The 16,562-nt window shown below is 44.1% G+C and overlaps 1 protein-coding gene across 1 annotated transcript; it reads left to right on the top strand.

Annotated features, from left to right (window-relative positions):
* The first annotated feature begins 209 nt into the window (after nt 1-209).
* CC1H1orf50 (chromosome C1 C1orf50 homolog) lies at nt 210-10,917 on the top strand. The gene is given in 6 exon segments (XM_047873781.1): nt 210-240; nt 243-341; nt 461-576; nt 8,932-9,018; nt 9,514-9,645; nt 10,211-10,917. Coding segments are annotated over 6 exon segments (651 nt in total). The 3' UTR covers nt 10,397-10,917.
* The last annotated feature ends 5,645 nt before the right edge of the window (nt 10,918-16,562 follow it).

Genomic DNA, 16,562 nt, shown 5'->3' with positions numbered 1-16,562 from the left:
CCTGAGTGGAGCCCCGCCTCCCAAGCCCGGTGGCGCATGCCCACGAACGTTGCACTGCCCTTTTTGGCTTTCCCTAAGCCAGCACCCCGCCCCTCAGCAGAGCCTTGGGCGTCAGCTGGAGCCCCGCCTCCGGGTTCAGGCGGTGCCCCTCAGCCCTGATGGCCAATGGCCAGGGAACACGGAAGCTCCGCCCACAGGTCTCTATGCGCATGCTCTTCCCTCTCGCGCCGCGGTTGGGGACGCGGGAGGTCCGGCTGTTGTCATGGGGGACGCCGAGACGCCGGGGCAGTCGGGGGGAGTCCCCGCAGACCAAAGAGTTCAGCCGGCTACAGGTCGGGGAGGTACGCAGGGCGGGAGTCCGAGCGGGGAAAGAAGCCCTCACGGAGCAGCTAGTCTCCCGGGCTGCGCGGGAGGCCGAGGGCGGGCGCTCACGGGCTGTGTTCCTGGGTATGTGTCGCAGGAGCCCTGGTGGAGCTCACCCCGACCCCCGGAGGCCTGGCCCTAGTGAGCCCCTACCACACCCACCGGGCCGGGGACCCCTTAGACCTCGTGGCGCTCGCAGAGCAGGTGCAGAAGGTGAGGAGGCGCGGCTGGGGAAGTAAAGAACCGTTTTGGTTCACGTTTGGCCCTGCGTCTTGAGACTGGGACCTCACAGCCAAAGCCAAAGCGAAAACCATTTGCTTTTTGTCTCCATTTTACGACTCGGGAAAACTGATTGTCATTGAGGGTCGGTAGTCTGACTCGCACTCTGAGCTTCTGAGACCAAAGGCTCCATCTGCAATATGAGTGCCCATAATCTCCTTTCGTGGGAAGTTTTGCACAGCACTTTGAATATTCAGTATTTCATTTGGGCCTCAGGACAGCCCTGTAAGGTAGGCAGTACAGAAGTTATTCTTCCCATTTGACTCGTGAAGAGAAGTTTCCATGCAAGTGTCAGATTACCCTAACGGATTCTGCAGGGATGCATAGTCCACTTACTTTAAACCGCTTCCCATTAGATCGTTATCTGTGCCCTGAACGCTTTTAGAACGTAACATCTTTTAGAAGGACAGGGACTTTTTGAAATTTATTTTCATTTAATTTATTTTTAAAATTTATATCCAAGTTAGTTAGCATATAGTGCAACAATGATTTCAGGAGTAGATTCCTTAATGCCCTTTACTCATTTAGTCCCATCCCCCCTCCCACAACCCCTCCAGTAAACTTCTGTTTGTTCTCCATATTTAAGAGTCTCTTATGTTTTGTGCCCCTCCCTGTTTTTATGTTATTTTTGCTTCCCTTATGTTCATCTGTTTTGTATCTTAAATTCCTCACATGAGTGAAGTCATATGATATTTGTCTTTCTCTGGCTAATTTCACTTAGCATAATACCCTCCAGTTCCATCCACGTAGTTGCCAATGGCAAGATTTCATTCTTTTTGATTGCCGAGTAATACTCCGTTGTATATATATATATATATATATATATATATATATATATACCACATCTTCTTTATCCATTCATCCATCGATGGACATTTGGGCTCTTTCCATACTTTGGTTATTGTTGATAGTGCTGCTATAAACATTGGGGTGCATGTGTCCCTTCGAAACAGCATACCTATATACTAGAAGGACAGGGACTCTTAAATTTTCTCCTGTGTTCTCATTCACTGGGCACAACATTCCCAAGCCCAGTGCTTACACATTCATTGCCAAGAGAATAAGGAGGAAATGTGAAATAACAAAAAGCGTCAGAAATTTTGACACGTGTGTGTTAATCCCACTGTTGATAATAACTTGCACTGTAACTTAAGGGAAATTACTTTTCTCTGGACTTCAGCTTCTTCATCTGTAAAATGCAGGGTCTCAACTAGGAAAGTTCCTAGATCTAAAGCTGCGAAAAACCAAATTCCATCTAATTTTTTTTTATAAATTTTGTTTAATGTTTATTTTTGAGAGAGAGAGAGACAGAGCATGAACGGGGGAGGGTCGGAGAGAGAGGGAGACACAGAACCTGAAACAGGCTCCAGGCTCTGAGCTGTCAGCACAGAGCCCGACCCAGGACTCGAACTCACAGACTGCGAGATCATGACCTGAGCAGAAGTTGGTCGCTTAACCCACTGAGCCACCCAGGTACCCCTCCATCTAATTTTTACCAAGACTTCCAGTTGTAGAACCCTCTTCAATATGTACAGATAAAGGGCCCTGCTGCTCTAAAGCTTCTGATACTCCTCTCACCCTTGTGTGCACTATCACATTTGGCTTTGGTTATATTCAAAGGTCTTTATTTTGTTCAAAATATTTAATAATTAATGTGCTCAAATTCCCTCACATAAACATCTCTGTACTTCAGGTTTTGTTTTTTTTTTTAATTTAAGAAGTATTCAAATGCTTAGGAAAGTGCTTTTGATTCAAACTTAGTGACTTGTCTTTTCTAGAGAGGTGGGAAGCAAAGCATAACTTTTATAGATTAGGAGAGGGGCGCCTGGGTGGCTCAGTCGGTTAAGCGGCCAACTTCGGCTCAGGTCATGATCTCGTGGTCCGTGGGTTCGAGCCCCGTGTCGGGCTCTGTGCTGACAGCTCAGAGCCTGGAGCCTGTTTCGGATTCTGTGTCTCCCTCTCTCTGATCCTCCCCCGTTCATGCTCTGTCTCTCTCTGTCTCAAAAATAAATAAACGTTAAAAAAAAAAATTTTATAGATTAGGAGAATACCATGTGTCTGTTTAACTGGATCACTTGTTGGGAGGGAGGCAACTAGGCCCAAAGCTTGGGCAAACAGTTTCATGGCTTACTGAGTGACCATCATATTTATTACAATGGCCTGAAACAAAAAAAAAAAAAGAAGATGGAACACAGTTTTTGCCCTTCAGCGTATGATCTAGTAAAATACAGAGGATGCATTATGGTGCTGCCTCCTTTTTTCCAATATTATCAATATTGAGCAGCTGGAATAAAAACACTAGAAACAAACAGATTGAATCAAGCATATTTACTGTTGGTGTCCTGAAATGTACTTTGTAGCAGGACTGACTGCTGCCATGCCATTTTGGTATTGATGTGTGTTTAGAATGCTCTAGAGGTCTGGTATTAAGGCAGAAATTTGGAATCAGACTGATCAGTGTTCAAATCTTCAACTGCCATTTATTAGCTGTTATTAACCCTTGGACAGGTGGCTTTACCTCTCTGGGTATAATTCCTAAAATGAGACTGAAGTTATCATCTCCAACTTCATAAGGTATTATAAAAATTAAGTTAGATAATATATGTGAAGGGCCTCAGAATGATTGGGGCCAGTAATTAGAAGTACTCTTTAGTAATTAGAAGTGTTTAGTAATTAGAAGTACTCTTCTCATTTCTGTTATGAATTAGACTGTTTTGTTTACAGGGAACAGATTTGCTGCCACCACCTTAAGAAGAAGATTAATAATGAGGCCACTCCTAACCTAGAACTCTCTTAGCTCTAGAAACCACCTGCTTTCTCTTTGGCCACCAGGTGCCTCACTGTCCTTGGAACAAAATGCAGTACTTTCACCATGGGCCATAAGGCCTTGCATGATCTGGTCCCTGCCCCCTTACTGACTACTCATTAACTACTGCCCCTCGCTAACTGCCTTTCAGACATAACTTCTCCAGTTTTTGTTGCATGCTGGCCCTTTCTTTTCTTCAGACCCAAGTCAAATGTCACATCTTCAGTGAGGCCTTCTTGTCTATTGAAGGTTATACTCCACTCCATCCAGATGATGGTATTATTAAATTGAATATGGGTACCTGGTGGCTCAGTCAGTTAAGCATCTGACCTTGGGTCAGGTCATGATCTCATGGTTTGTGAGTTCGAGCCCCACATCCGGCTCTCTGTGTCAGCAAAGAACCCACTTCAGATCCTCTGTTCCCCTCTCTCTCTGCCCCTTCCCAGCTTATGCTCTCTCTCTCTCTCTAAAAAAAAAAAAAAAAGTAAACGGGGGCACCTGGGTGGCTCAATTGGTAAGTGTCTGACTTCAGCTCAGGTCATGATCTCCTGGTTCACGAGTTTGAGCCCCTACATCGGGCTCTGTGCTGACAGCTCAGAGCCTGGAGCCTGCTTTGGATTCTGTGTCTGCCTCTCTCTCCCTGTTCCGCCCCCACTCATGCTCTGTCTCTGTCTCTTAAAAATAAATAAACATTGGGGCGCCTGGGTGGCTCAGTCGGTTAAGCGGCCGACTTCGGCTCAGGTCATGATCTCACGGTCCGTGAGTTCGAGCCCCACGTCGGGCTCTGTGCTGACAGCTCAGAGCCTGGAGCCTGTTTCCAATTCTGTGTCTCCCTCTCTCTCTGCCCCTCCCCTGTTCAAGCTCTGTCTCTGTCTCAAAAATAAATAAATGTTAAAAAATTAAAAAATAAATAAATAAACATAAAAAAAAAACCCACATTAAAATAAATAAATAAATAAATTGAATTTGCATCTAGCCTGCTCATGCATGCCAATCCCTGCAGTGCTTACCACTACCTATTAAACCAGTTACTCCACTCACTTGTTACCTCTGATCTGCTTCTACCACATCATTCTGGTTATTTTCTTCATAATAGCACATCATTATTCTGAGTCCACATAATACTAGCTCTAATTGTCTTTCTTGTTGGTGTCTGTATCTCTCACCAGAGCTGTGTTCTGCATTATGGTAGCCTCTAACCACATATGGTTGTTGAGCATTTGGGCTATATGGTTAATGCAGCTGAGAAACTGGATTTTAAATTTTATGTAATTTTAACAATTTACATTTTATTTATTTATTTATTTATTTTTATTTTTAATTTTTTTTTTATTATTTTTATTTTTATTTTTTCAACGTTTATTTATTTTTGGGACAGAGAGAGACAGAGCATGAACGGGGGAAGGGCAGAGAGAGAGGGAGACACAGAATCGGAAACAGGCTCCAGGCTCTGAGCCATCAGCCCAGAGCCTGACGCGGGGCTCGAACTCACGGACCGCAAGATTGTGACCTGGCTGAAGTTGGACGCTTAACCGACTGCGCCACCCAGGCGCCCCAACAATTTACATTTTAAAATGTGATAATTGATTCAATTATTGGACACTTTCGAAGTATATTTGGAACAAGCTGAGTATGTGAACTGACCCTTTTAAATGCAAATTTTATGAAGTTTAAGTACCGATTGAGTATTTCTTTTAATTTTTTTTAATGTTTGTTTATTTTTGAGAGAGAGAGAGCACGCATGAGCAGGAGAGGGGCACAGAGAGAGGGAGACACAGATTCTGAGGCAGGCTCCAAGCTCTGAGCTGTCAGCACAGTGCCTGATAGGGGGCTCAAACCCACAAACTGTGAGATCATGACCTGAGCCGAAGTCAAACGCTTAACTGACTGAGCCACCCAGGTGCCCCAGATTGAGTATTTCTCACGATAATTTGGTATCTCAATTGATAGTATGAGTGTAAAATATAAGTATATACTTAGTATGAAATGTAAAGTATCATTAAAATTTTTTATACTGATTGCATGTTGGAATAATGTTTTTTGATGTATTGGGATAAATAAAATATTATAATTAATTTTACTTATTTATTTTTATTATTTTTATTTTTTTATTTTTATTAAAAAAAATTTTTTTTTTCAATTCTTGAATCTTTTTTTTTTTTTTTTAATTTTTTTTTCAATTCTTGAATCATCTTTTTTTTTTTTTTTAATTTTTTTTTCAAACGTTTATTTATTTTTGGGACAGAGAGAGACAGAGCATGAACGGGGGAGGGGCAGAGAGAGAGGGAGACACAGAATCGGAAACAGGCTCCAGGCTCTGAGCTGTCAGCCCAGAGCCCGACGCGGGGCTCCAACTCACGGACCGAGAGATCGTGACCTGGCTGAAGTCGGCCGCTTAACCGACTGCGCCACCCAGGCGCCCCCTATTTATTTTTATTTTTAACACAGCTGCTAGAAAATTAAAAATTTACTACTTTGGGGTACCTGGGTGGCTCAGTTGATTAAGCAACTGACTCTTGGTTTTGGCTCAGGTCATGATCCCACAGTTTGTGGGATTGAGCCCCTCATTGAGTTTTGTGCTGACAGTGGAGCCTGCTTGGGATTCTCTCTCTCTCTTGCTTTCTCTGCCTCTCCCCCACTCGTGCTTTCTTTCAAAATAAATAAACATTAAAAAAATTACATATTTTACTTCATATTCTGAAGGACAGTGCATTAGGCTGCAATCTTGATGGAGGTAGGGACTTCTTTCTCCTGTTTCTAGTATGTCCAGGGCCTGGCATGATGTCTCATACACAGTGGCTGCTCAATCTCTATTTGTGGAGCAGATAAATGATTGACTCTGTTGACTCCATTATTTTCTTCTCATGTGATGCTGTCTTATACCTGACTTTTACCTTGAGCTTCCTCAACTCACCAGCAAATTCTCTTAATATTTCTTTTTTGTATTTTTATTAAAATAAAATTTAAATATATATAATATACATATATAATTATATATAATCTATATATTATACTATAATATAATATTATGTTATATCATTATAATATATCTTTAAATATATTACAAAATATTTGTAATAAATTTAAATTAAAAAATTTTTTAAATGTCTATTTTTGAGAGACTGAGACAGAGCATGAGGGGGGAGGGGCAGAGAGGGAGACATGGAATTGGGATCAGGCTCTAGGCTCTGAGCTTTCAGCACAGAGCCCGACATGGGGCTTGAAACCACGAAGCCTCAGTTGGAGGCTTAACTGACTGAGCCATCCAGATGCCCCTAAAAAAATTTTTTTTAATGTTTATTTATTTTGAGAGACAGAGACAAGAGTGTGAGTGGGGGAGGGGCAGAGAGGGAGGGAGGCACAGAATCCTAAGCAGGCTCCAGGCTCTGACTTGTCAGCACAGAACCTGATGTGGGGCTCCGACTCATGAACTGTCAGATCATGACCTGAGCCAAAGTCAGACGCTTAACCGCCTGAGCCACAGAGGCACCCTCTTGATATTTCTTAGTTTGAGTTTAATCTCGTAATTTCTTCTTCTTAACTTGCCGTATACCCCTAGACATTAATCAGGTTTTCTTGATAGTAAGCTGGAAGTCTTTGACAGATTTCTGATGCCTGAGTGATAATCCTTCCCATTGGTCACACCAGTCTCTCTGGTTTTGAAAAGTGTTTGAGGGGCGCCTGGGTGGCGCAGTCGGTTAAGCGTCCGACTTCAGCCAGGTCACGATCTTGCGGTCCGTGAGTTCGAGCCCCGCGTCGGGCTCTGGGCTGATGGCTCAGAGCCTGGAGCCTGTTTCCGATTCTGTGTCTCCCTCTCTCTCTGCCCCTCCCCCGTTCATGCTCTGTCTCTCTCTGTCCCAAAAATAAATAAACGTTGAAAAAAAAAATTAAAAAAAAAAAAAAGAAAAGTGTTTGATTTATTTTAAGCAATTTCCATTGCCTTCATTTGCACTTCCTAGCACAAGACAGGAAGTCTTATGTGCACAATATAACATTGTTTCAGATCTACATCCTAGTATAGTCTTTAAAGGCTCAGTGGGTAGTTAGAGCATGTGACTCTGGATTTCACGGTCGTGAGTTCGAGCCCCACATTGGGCCTGGAGCCTACTTAAAAAAAACAAGAGGGGCGCCTGGGTGGCGCAGTCGGTTGGGCGTCCGACTTCAGCCAGGTCACGATCTCGCGGTCCGGGAGTTCCAGCCCCGCGTCAGGCTCTGGGCTGATGGCTCAGAGCCTGGAGCCTGTTTCCGATTCTGTGTCTCCCTCTCTCTCTGCCCCTCCCCCGTTCATGCTCTGTCTCTCTCTGTCCCAAAAAAATAAATAAACGTTGAAAAAAAAATTTAAAAAAAAACAAGAAAGCATTTGAAGTAACAATTAGGGGGGCGCCTGGGTGGCGCAGTCGGTTAAGCGTCCGACTTCAGCCAGGTCACGATCTCGCGGTCCGTGAGTTGAGCCCCGCGTCGGGCTCTGGGCTGATGGCTCAGAGCCTGGAGCCTGTTTCCGATTCTGTGTCTCCCTCTCTCTCTGCCCCTCCCCCATTCATGCTCTGTCTCTCTCTGTCCCAAAAATAAATAAACATTGAAAAAAAATTTTTTTGAAGTAACAATTAGGAAGGCAAATATAAGTTAAAATATAACTAGGTATGATGTAAATAATTCAGCTGAGGCAACGGTCAGATTAATAGGTCCTTCCTATATATAGCTAGATTCCTACATAACAGGTGATAAGAACTTTATCACAAGTGTCTTTTTATTTTAAGACCCATCCCAGATCTCAGAAGTATTTAAACATGAGACAAATAAATGGAGACCTGAGGAATAAGTGTGTTTATTTGGGCAAAGAGTAAGAGGGGAAGTATTTTCTGTTGAGGAGAGGCATATTCCGTACATGTGTTAGCATGTGAGAGTAGACCATGTTAGAGGACTGAAGAAGTGCAGAGTGACTGGAATACAGAGGGTAGAAAGCTCTGGGACGTAGAAAAGAAGGAGGACTCAGTTCTGCTGTGTGGGGTCCTGGCAGGGTGAGCTTCTTTTTTTTATTTTTTATTTTTATTATTTTTTTTTTAATTTTTTTTTTCAACGTTTATTTATTTTGGGGACAGAGAGAGACAGAGCATGAACGGGGGAGGGGCAGAGAGAGAGGGAGACACAGAATCGGAAACAGGCTCCAGGCTCCGAGCCATCAGCCCAGAGCCCGACGCGGGGCTCGAACTCACGGACCGCGAGATCGTGACCTGGCTGAAGTCGGACGCTTAACCGACTGCGCCACCCAGGCGCCCCAGGGTGAGCTTCTTATAAACAGTGATATTTGAGTTGGGTGGGAACTGGGTGAGATGAGTGCGAGTTCCCAGGACTGTGTTGAGGCTAGGAAGGGTATTTAAGGCATAAGCGAGGATGTTGAGGTAACTCTTCACTCTGAGCTCTAAATACGAACATTGTCGAAGTCTTCTTTTTCCACCCACAGTTTGGTTTTGTCTCACCTGTAGGCTGACGAATTCATCCGAGCAAATGCCACCAACAAACTAACAGTCATAGCTGAGCAAATCCAACATTTACAAGAACAAGCCAGGAAGGTGAGTAACACGTAACAGCTTTTAGGTAGGGACTCCTTTTCCTCATTTAATTCACAGGTCTGCCTGGTCTTGCTTATAATCGTTAAACTATTTTGTCTTCAGGACCTCCTAGAAATATAGAAGTGTTGAGCAAAATAGAGTAAGCCCAAGAAGTTAGGTATGAGGTAAGCTTTTTCACTGGGAGACAGTTTCAGTGAAGTAAAGCATTTTGAGGCGAAAAACATGTTCTCAGTTTTAAAAGAAATGTACATACTGCAGAAAAATAGGAAAGAAATTTAAAAGGCACTCAAAGCCAGCGACGTTCACCAATGCAATTCTTCTAAAGGCATTTTTACAGTCTAGTAGCATAGTCTAATTTTTGTCTCCTCAGAATCATCTGGGTCCTAGTAGTGACTGTGTGCTATGGGGGAACAATTCCTAAGCATTGATTGGGATAATCACTGAGTGTGCCTGTTATGTCCAATACTTAATTTGTTACATCTCTGTGGTTCTTAGGTACTGGAAGATGCTCGCAGAGATGCCGACTTGCACCATGTAGCTTGTAATATAGTAAAAAAACCTGGCAACATTTATTACCTTTATAAACGGGAGAGTGGTCAGCAGTATTTTTCTATTATTTCTCCAAAGGTAAGAACATGTATTTTTGTGCAGAAATCTACTCTGGTCTTTGAGAAACTCTTGGCATATGTGCGTGAAGATGTAGGCATAAGGTTTGTAAATGGCCTTCTAGAAAATTGGAGTTTTTCGTGAGCCCTGGCATGACTCTTAAAAAATATACATGAAAAACACAATTAAATTATCTCACAGTCATTATCTCTGTTAAGGGAGGTATCTGATGTGTAATGCAGTGAGGATGATTCTGACTGGTCTGAAGTGAAAACCCAAAAAAGAAATTTGTGGCATACAATGAGGAAATGAGGGGAGCCTGGGTGGCTCAGTGGGATAATGATTCTTGGTTTTGGCTCAGGTTATGATCTCACTCTTTGTGGGTTCAAGCCCTGCATCAGGCTCTGCACTGATGGCTCCGGAGCCTGCTTGGGATTATCTGCCTCCTTCTCTCTGTGCCCTTTCCCCGTCTGCTCTCTGTCTCTCTCTCTCAAAATAAGTAAATAGACATTTTAGAAAATAATGAAATAAGCTCAATTTCTTTACCTTCTACCCTGATGAGAACTGACTCCTTTGCCTTCTTTAGGAATGGGGGACAAATTGTCCACATGACTTCCTTGGCGCCTACAAGCTCCAGCATGACTTATCCTGGACTCCGTATGAGGATATTGAGAAGCATGATGCTAAAATCAGCATAGTGGACAGGTTGCTAAGCCAGCCAGCGGCCCTGCCTCCAAGCACTGAACCCGCCTTCCAGGGACTGACTGACTGAGAGAGGTCTCTGACAAACAGCTCTCACAGCAAGGACTTACCACTATCACCTCCTTGTTGCCCTCATTTTCTGCGTTGATGGGAGGGGGCATGAGAATTGAAGTCTTGGGGGGGAATCATGCACTTCTTGAAAGGAGACCCTGTGTGCATATAAATACTGTTGTAATTACTTTCAGTTCCGATGGTAATGAATCATACCAAACCCAACCAGTCACTTTCAGAGTACTGGCCAGTGTAGTTTCCTTCTCCTTTATCTCCATCTGTTCTCCCGTAAGTCAGAGCATTGGAGAAAGAGGGGTGTCTTCTACCCACATAAAGGTTGGCAAGGCATTTTCCAGAGAGGACTGTTTTTAGTCTTTTTGTAACTGGAAGTGTTTGAGAGATTGGGTTGAGGTTGAACATAGTGGGGAAAGAGATAGAGAGAGGCAAACCATAAAACAAACTTTAACAATAGGGAACAAACTGAGGGTTCATGGAGGTGGGTTGGGGATGGGCTAGATGGATAATGGGGATTAAGGAGGGCACTTGTGATGAGCACTGGGTGTTCTATGTAAGTGATGAATCACTAAATTCTACTTCTGAAACCAATATTACATGATATGTTAACTAGAATTTAAATAAAAACTTGAAACTTAAAACAAAGATTGGGTTGAGGCTGTTGAGCAGTTAGTGTAGCTCCAACTTCAGATGCGTCTGGGAACAGGAATGTTGCGTAATGGAGGATGATGAACAGCTCGGCTTGCCTGGACTAGACAGTGTGTGATTCTGGTATTTTTGCACTCTTGCGGAAGTGTGGCTTGCCTGTTTTGCTCTTTCTGCCTACTTTGAGTGACTGGAGATTCTGGGGCAGCAACAATGGACAGGTTTGGGGAAGGTCTACCTGTAACCTCACAGAATTCTAGACTTGGAAGAGATGTGGGAGGCTGCCGCGGACCACTGTATGGATCTGTGCTGTAGCCTTGCTGAAGAGGAGATCCAGAGTTTAGCCATCTGCAGCAGGCCAACTCCATTTAAATGCCAACCTCAAACTATTGTGGAAGAGGGGCAGTGGGTGAGAAACAAGAAAAAGAGCCAACCTGTTGATCATGAGTTAATTCAGATTGAAACTTATTTTGACCTGAATTACCCAATAATTTAGCAGAGGCTTTTTAGCTGAGTTCCTCTAGTTCTCATTCTGACTAGACTCTTGTGGGACTCTACCTCACCTCGTGTGTTCAGTGGAATTAACTAAATTTACAGCATATCCAGTGTGGCTGTACTTCAGTGCCATATATCTTATCACAGTCTGCTGTAACCACAGTTACCCAAGTTCCTTTCTGGGTATGGATGTCTCTTGTGCTGATCTGCTTGGTAATATCCTAACCCCATCCTAGTTTTCATGGCCTTTCCTCATAAGGTGTATTTCTTGTTAGCTGTAAAATGGTCCATGAAGGCCTCACACAGAATGGGGCTAGAACCAGACAGGGCCATCCAGGTGATACTTGGTCATTTGTTTCACGGGGGGATGCTCTGTGGGGTCAGCTGCAAAAGCCTCTGATGGGGATGGTGTAGGGGACACACACACACACACACACACACACACACACACACACACACACACACTTTAGTGGTATAATAGTTGGTTATGTAAGTTTCCCAGGTTTTCAAAAGGTCCTGACCTGCATGGTAATGACACATTCTGAGTAGGTGTTTATTAGTTATCTGTTGCTGCATAAATTATCAGAAACTTAGTGGCTTAAAACAACACACATTTCTGATTTCATAGTTTCTATGGGTCAGGAGTTCAGGCACACTTAACCTGGGCCCTCTGCTTCAAGGTTTTTCACAGGCTGCGTTCTGATTATTGGCCAGGACTGGGTTCTCATCTGAAGGCTGGAGAAGGGTCTGTTTCCAAGCTAGCTTAAATTTTGGCCCAATTTTAATTCCTCCTGTTGGACTAACATTGTTAATTCTGTTTACCAATAGACTATTAACCAGAAACTGACTTCAGTTCCTTGCCACATGGGTCTCCCCAACATGGCAACTTTCTTTATCAAAGCCAACAAGGATGAGTCTGCCAGCAGGATGGAAGTTACAGCTTTGTGTATTCTAATCACGGGAGTGACATCTCATGCTTTTGCTGTATTCTGTCCATTAGAAGCAAGTCCTAGGCAAGCCCACACTCAAAGGAGGGAATTAAACGAAGGCGTGAATACCAGAAGGCAGAAATCATCAAGCAGATCTTAGAATCTCTGCCACAGTGCTTAGCTGAGAGGGAGAAAAGAAGGTTCTTGGGTAAAAGAGGCAGTATTACAAAGTGGTTAAGCATGATAGTGGTAAAGTCACAGATAGGAACTAGACTCTGCTCTGACAAAATAACTTCCCCAGCTAGCATCCCTCCTTCCTCCTGTATCCTTCTCCAATCCATTCTGCAAAAAATCAGCAGCTTGATCTTTTTAAAATCCAAATCTCCCTCACTCTTTACATTTCCTAACCACTCTAGAGCAAAAAAGAGAGCAGTGGTTAAAAAAAAGTTCTTCTGTTCAGTAAGGTGCGTTCCCTGCACTGACCACCAGGTAGTGCCATTGATCTTTGCTACTTCTGCCAATTACCAAACTTCGGGAAAGTCTGTGGCAATGTGAAATGACTTTGGAGGTAGCACCTCTGAGTGGGGATCTAGGACCCCTTGGTTATATACAGTAACCACTTTTCATTCACCCATCCATCTACCCATTCAACGATTTTAGAAGTATTAAGTGCCTTCTAGGTTCCATGTTCTGGAGAATAACACAGCTGAATAAAACAGGCAACCTATTCCCAAGAAGCTCACAGTCTAGTAGGGGAGGAACCAAATCAACAATTACAGTGTGGTATAAAAAAGACTATGATAGTGGCATGTAGGATATGGAGCACCACGGAAGGATAGCTAACGGCTTGGAGAATTTAGGAAGACTTTGTGGAAGAGCAGACACCAGCTTACGTGTTGAAAAACAAGAGTTAGAGCTTGTTTGGACACTCTCACCTGTCCTCTAGAGAAAGATGTCTTTGGAATTTGGAGTAGGGTTCATTTTTGGATGTATGTTTGTGAGTGAAGAAAGGGATATCCATTTTAACAAGCCATGTCAACCAAACTAGTCCTGGCAGTCAGGAGGGCTAGAGTGAGGTACGACCTGGCTAGAAAACTCCTCCTCCTCCTCCTCCTCCTCCTTCAGAGAGAGGGGGAGAGAGAGAGGAGAGAGAGAGCGCGCAGGGGGTGGAGGGGGAAGAAGAGAGAGAATCTTAAGCAGGCTCCATGCTGAGCCCCCAACGTGGGCTTGATCCTACAACCTTGAGATCATGACCTGAGCTGAAATCAAGAGACGGAAGCTCAGCTGACTGAGCCACCCAGGTGCCCCTAGAAAACTCTTACTTCTAGTAGCTAAGAGATCAGTAGATGAAGAAGGGGAGGAAAAGCAATTCCAGACTAGAAGTAATATGACATTTGGAAAATTTCAGCCAGGTTAAAGTGAAGAATGTGGGCCAGGGGCTATGGGAAAAGGGTTAATGGAAAGACTTGGGGGTACGTAGCTGGCAATATTGGCCTTTTAGAAATCTGTTTGGGCGTTAGAAGATGAGTGGAGGGAAGACCATTAGGAGCTTCCATCCCTAGTCCAGGCGAGAGAGGACGGAGGCCTGAACTAAGGTAGCAGTGATGGAATGAGATATATAATTTCATCAGTTGTAAGGTGTACTTTTCTTCCCCCACGTTTTAATATCTCTGAAACTCGGATGCTTCTAAAAGTCAGTGGCACGTCGTAGTTTAAGTGGCAGCACTTTTTCCTTTCTCAGAGCTGCATAACATAATGCCGTGTCTTACAATGGTTGGGGTCTTGGATTTGATAAAGCTTGGCATTTTGAAGGTACAATAGATTGCAGCTTGTTAAATAATAAGATGTCGGGGGACGAGTGAGAAGAAAGTCTTAGGTAATGCTTGAATTTCTGGCTTGAATGCTGATACGGACGTTGGGGATCCACGCAACAAAATACGGAAGTGGAAGACATCCTGATATTTCCCAGAATAATGAGCAATCTGTGTTTGCTTTATTAATCCACCATGCTGGTCCTGTCCAGGTCCACTAGGTGTGAATAGCACCTGACTGTACTTGTCTCTCTCCACCCTAGCTGTCTGGAAGGAGGTTTGCTGGGTCTTAACCTTCTCAAGTTATCAGTCAGTCCACCAGTATTGGGAGTATTGGTATCGTAGATGCAAAGATGACAAATACTGCTTCGTGAGCTTTTATTCTGCCAAGCATATCCATTACCTGATTGAATTTTCATATAACCAACTATCTATGAGGTATATTGTATTCCTATTTTAGAAAATGGAAACATCTGCTCAAAGATTAAGGAACAGGCCCATGGTTATAGTGATAGAGAGTGGTATGGCTCAGACTCAAACCGTCCTGTTGGATTCAAGTCTGAGCATAACCAGCCCTAGAGGATCCTGACATAGAGGTGTAAGAAAGTTAAATACCAAAGCGACAGAGGAAGATGTGCATATGGGATACCATAGGAGTAGTTCACTGGGATGTGTAGTGATGAGCACACAGGGCATGTATATCACGGCCCGGAGAAGTTAAGTAACTTACCTAAAGACATAACTCATAAGCAGTGGAGCCCATGTTCCTGGCACTACAACCTGTGCAAACCCCCCAGGCACAAGATAGGGTTCATCCCCTTAAAGAGCTGGAGATTGGGAGGAAGGAGCTGCTAAGTGCCTGGAGTGATTATTTCTAAAGTACCTTTGATTCAGTGGACCAGCCTCTAGTTGAAAGCTTTTGTCTTCATTTTGATTTGGAATATTACCATCTCCTGCTTTTTTCCAACCTCACTGACTACACCTTTTCTGTCTCCTGACATCTAGCTTTTGGATTGCTCTGGGGCCTATTCCTTAGCCCTCTTTTCTATTAGGTGATCTAACCCATTCCCACGGATTACATACCCCCCATATGCTGTTGACGCACTTACATGTCTCCAACCCTGCTCTCTCCTGAGCTTCATGCAGACTTACTTACCCAACAGCCTCACCTGACGTCACGATAAACCTAACATGTCCAAAATGAGTCTGGAATTCTGCCCCAAGTGTGTTTCATTGCCAGTCCTCTCCACTGCCATCAACACCTAGCTCACTGTTTTGGAGGCCAGAAATCTAAGTCATCCTCGATTCTGTTTGTTCTTCCTGTGCCAGTCAGCAGGTCTTCTCAGCTGTCTTCAGAATATATCCCACATCTGACTGCTTCTCACCACTTCCACCCGTACCCCTAGGGCCAGACCACCGCGGTGTCTCTGGCCTGGACTAATGCAGTGACTTCCCAGCAAACCTCCCTGCCCCGGTTCTCACGGTGCTTCAGGCTAGCTCCACGGAGACTGGTAGCATTGTCCTTTATTATTGTTATTTTTAAATGTTTATTTATTTATTTTGAGAGAGAAAGAGCCTGAGTGGGGAGGGGTAGAGAGAGGTGGAGAGAGAGATCCCAAGCAGGCTCCATGCTGTCAGCACAGAGCCCAATGTGGGGCTTGATCTCACCAACCGTGAGATCATGACTGGAGCCCAGATCAAGAGTTGGACGCTTGGGGCGCCTGGGTGGCGCAGTCGGTTAAGCATCCGACTTCAGCCAGGTCACGATCTCGCGGTCCGTGAGTTCGAGCCCCGCGTCAGGCTGGGGCTGATGGGCTGATGGCTCGGAGCCTGGAGCCTGTTTCCGATTCTGTGTCTCCCTCTCTCTCTGCCCCTCTCCCGTTCATGCTCTGTCTCTCTCTGTCCCCAAAATAAATAAACGTTGAAAAAAAAATTAAAAAAAAAAAAAAAGATGATTCAAGAATTTCTCATTACACTTAGACTAGAGCCCAAGCTTTTTTCCAGGATTCTGTGTGGTCTTGCCACGTTCCTGCTGACCTTGTCCCTTTAACAAATCAAGCTCATTTCTGCTTCAAAGGCTATACATTTGCTGTTCCACCTGCCTGGAACATTTCCCCCAAGGTCTTTGCATGGTTTGTGGCTTCTCACCATTTAGGTCCCTGCTCAAGTAGCACTGCACTGATTCCCCTGTCAGAGATACCAACTCGTCTCACGTCAAAATAACTTCTGGCCCTGCCTCGTTTTCCATAGCACTTATCACGAGTAGCCATTATTTGTGCCCACACTCGAA

This window comes from Prionailurus viverrinus, chromosome C1 (assembly GCF_022837055.1).
Source record: "Prionailurus viverrinus isolate Anna chromosome C1, UM_Priviv_1.0, whole genome shotgun sequence".
NCBI classification, from domain to species: Eukaryota; Metazoa; Chordata; class Mammalia; order Carnivora; family Felidae; genus Prionailurus; species Prionailurus viverrinus.
This window is presented reverse-complemented; position numbering and strand designations above follow the sequence as displayed.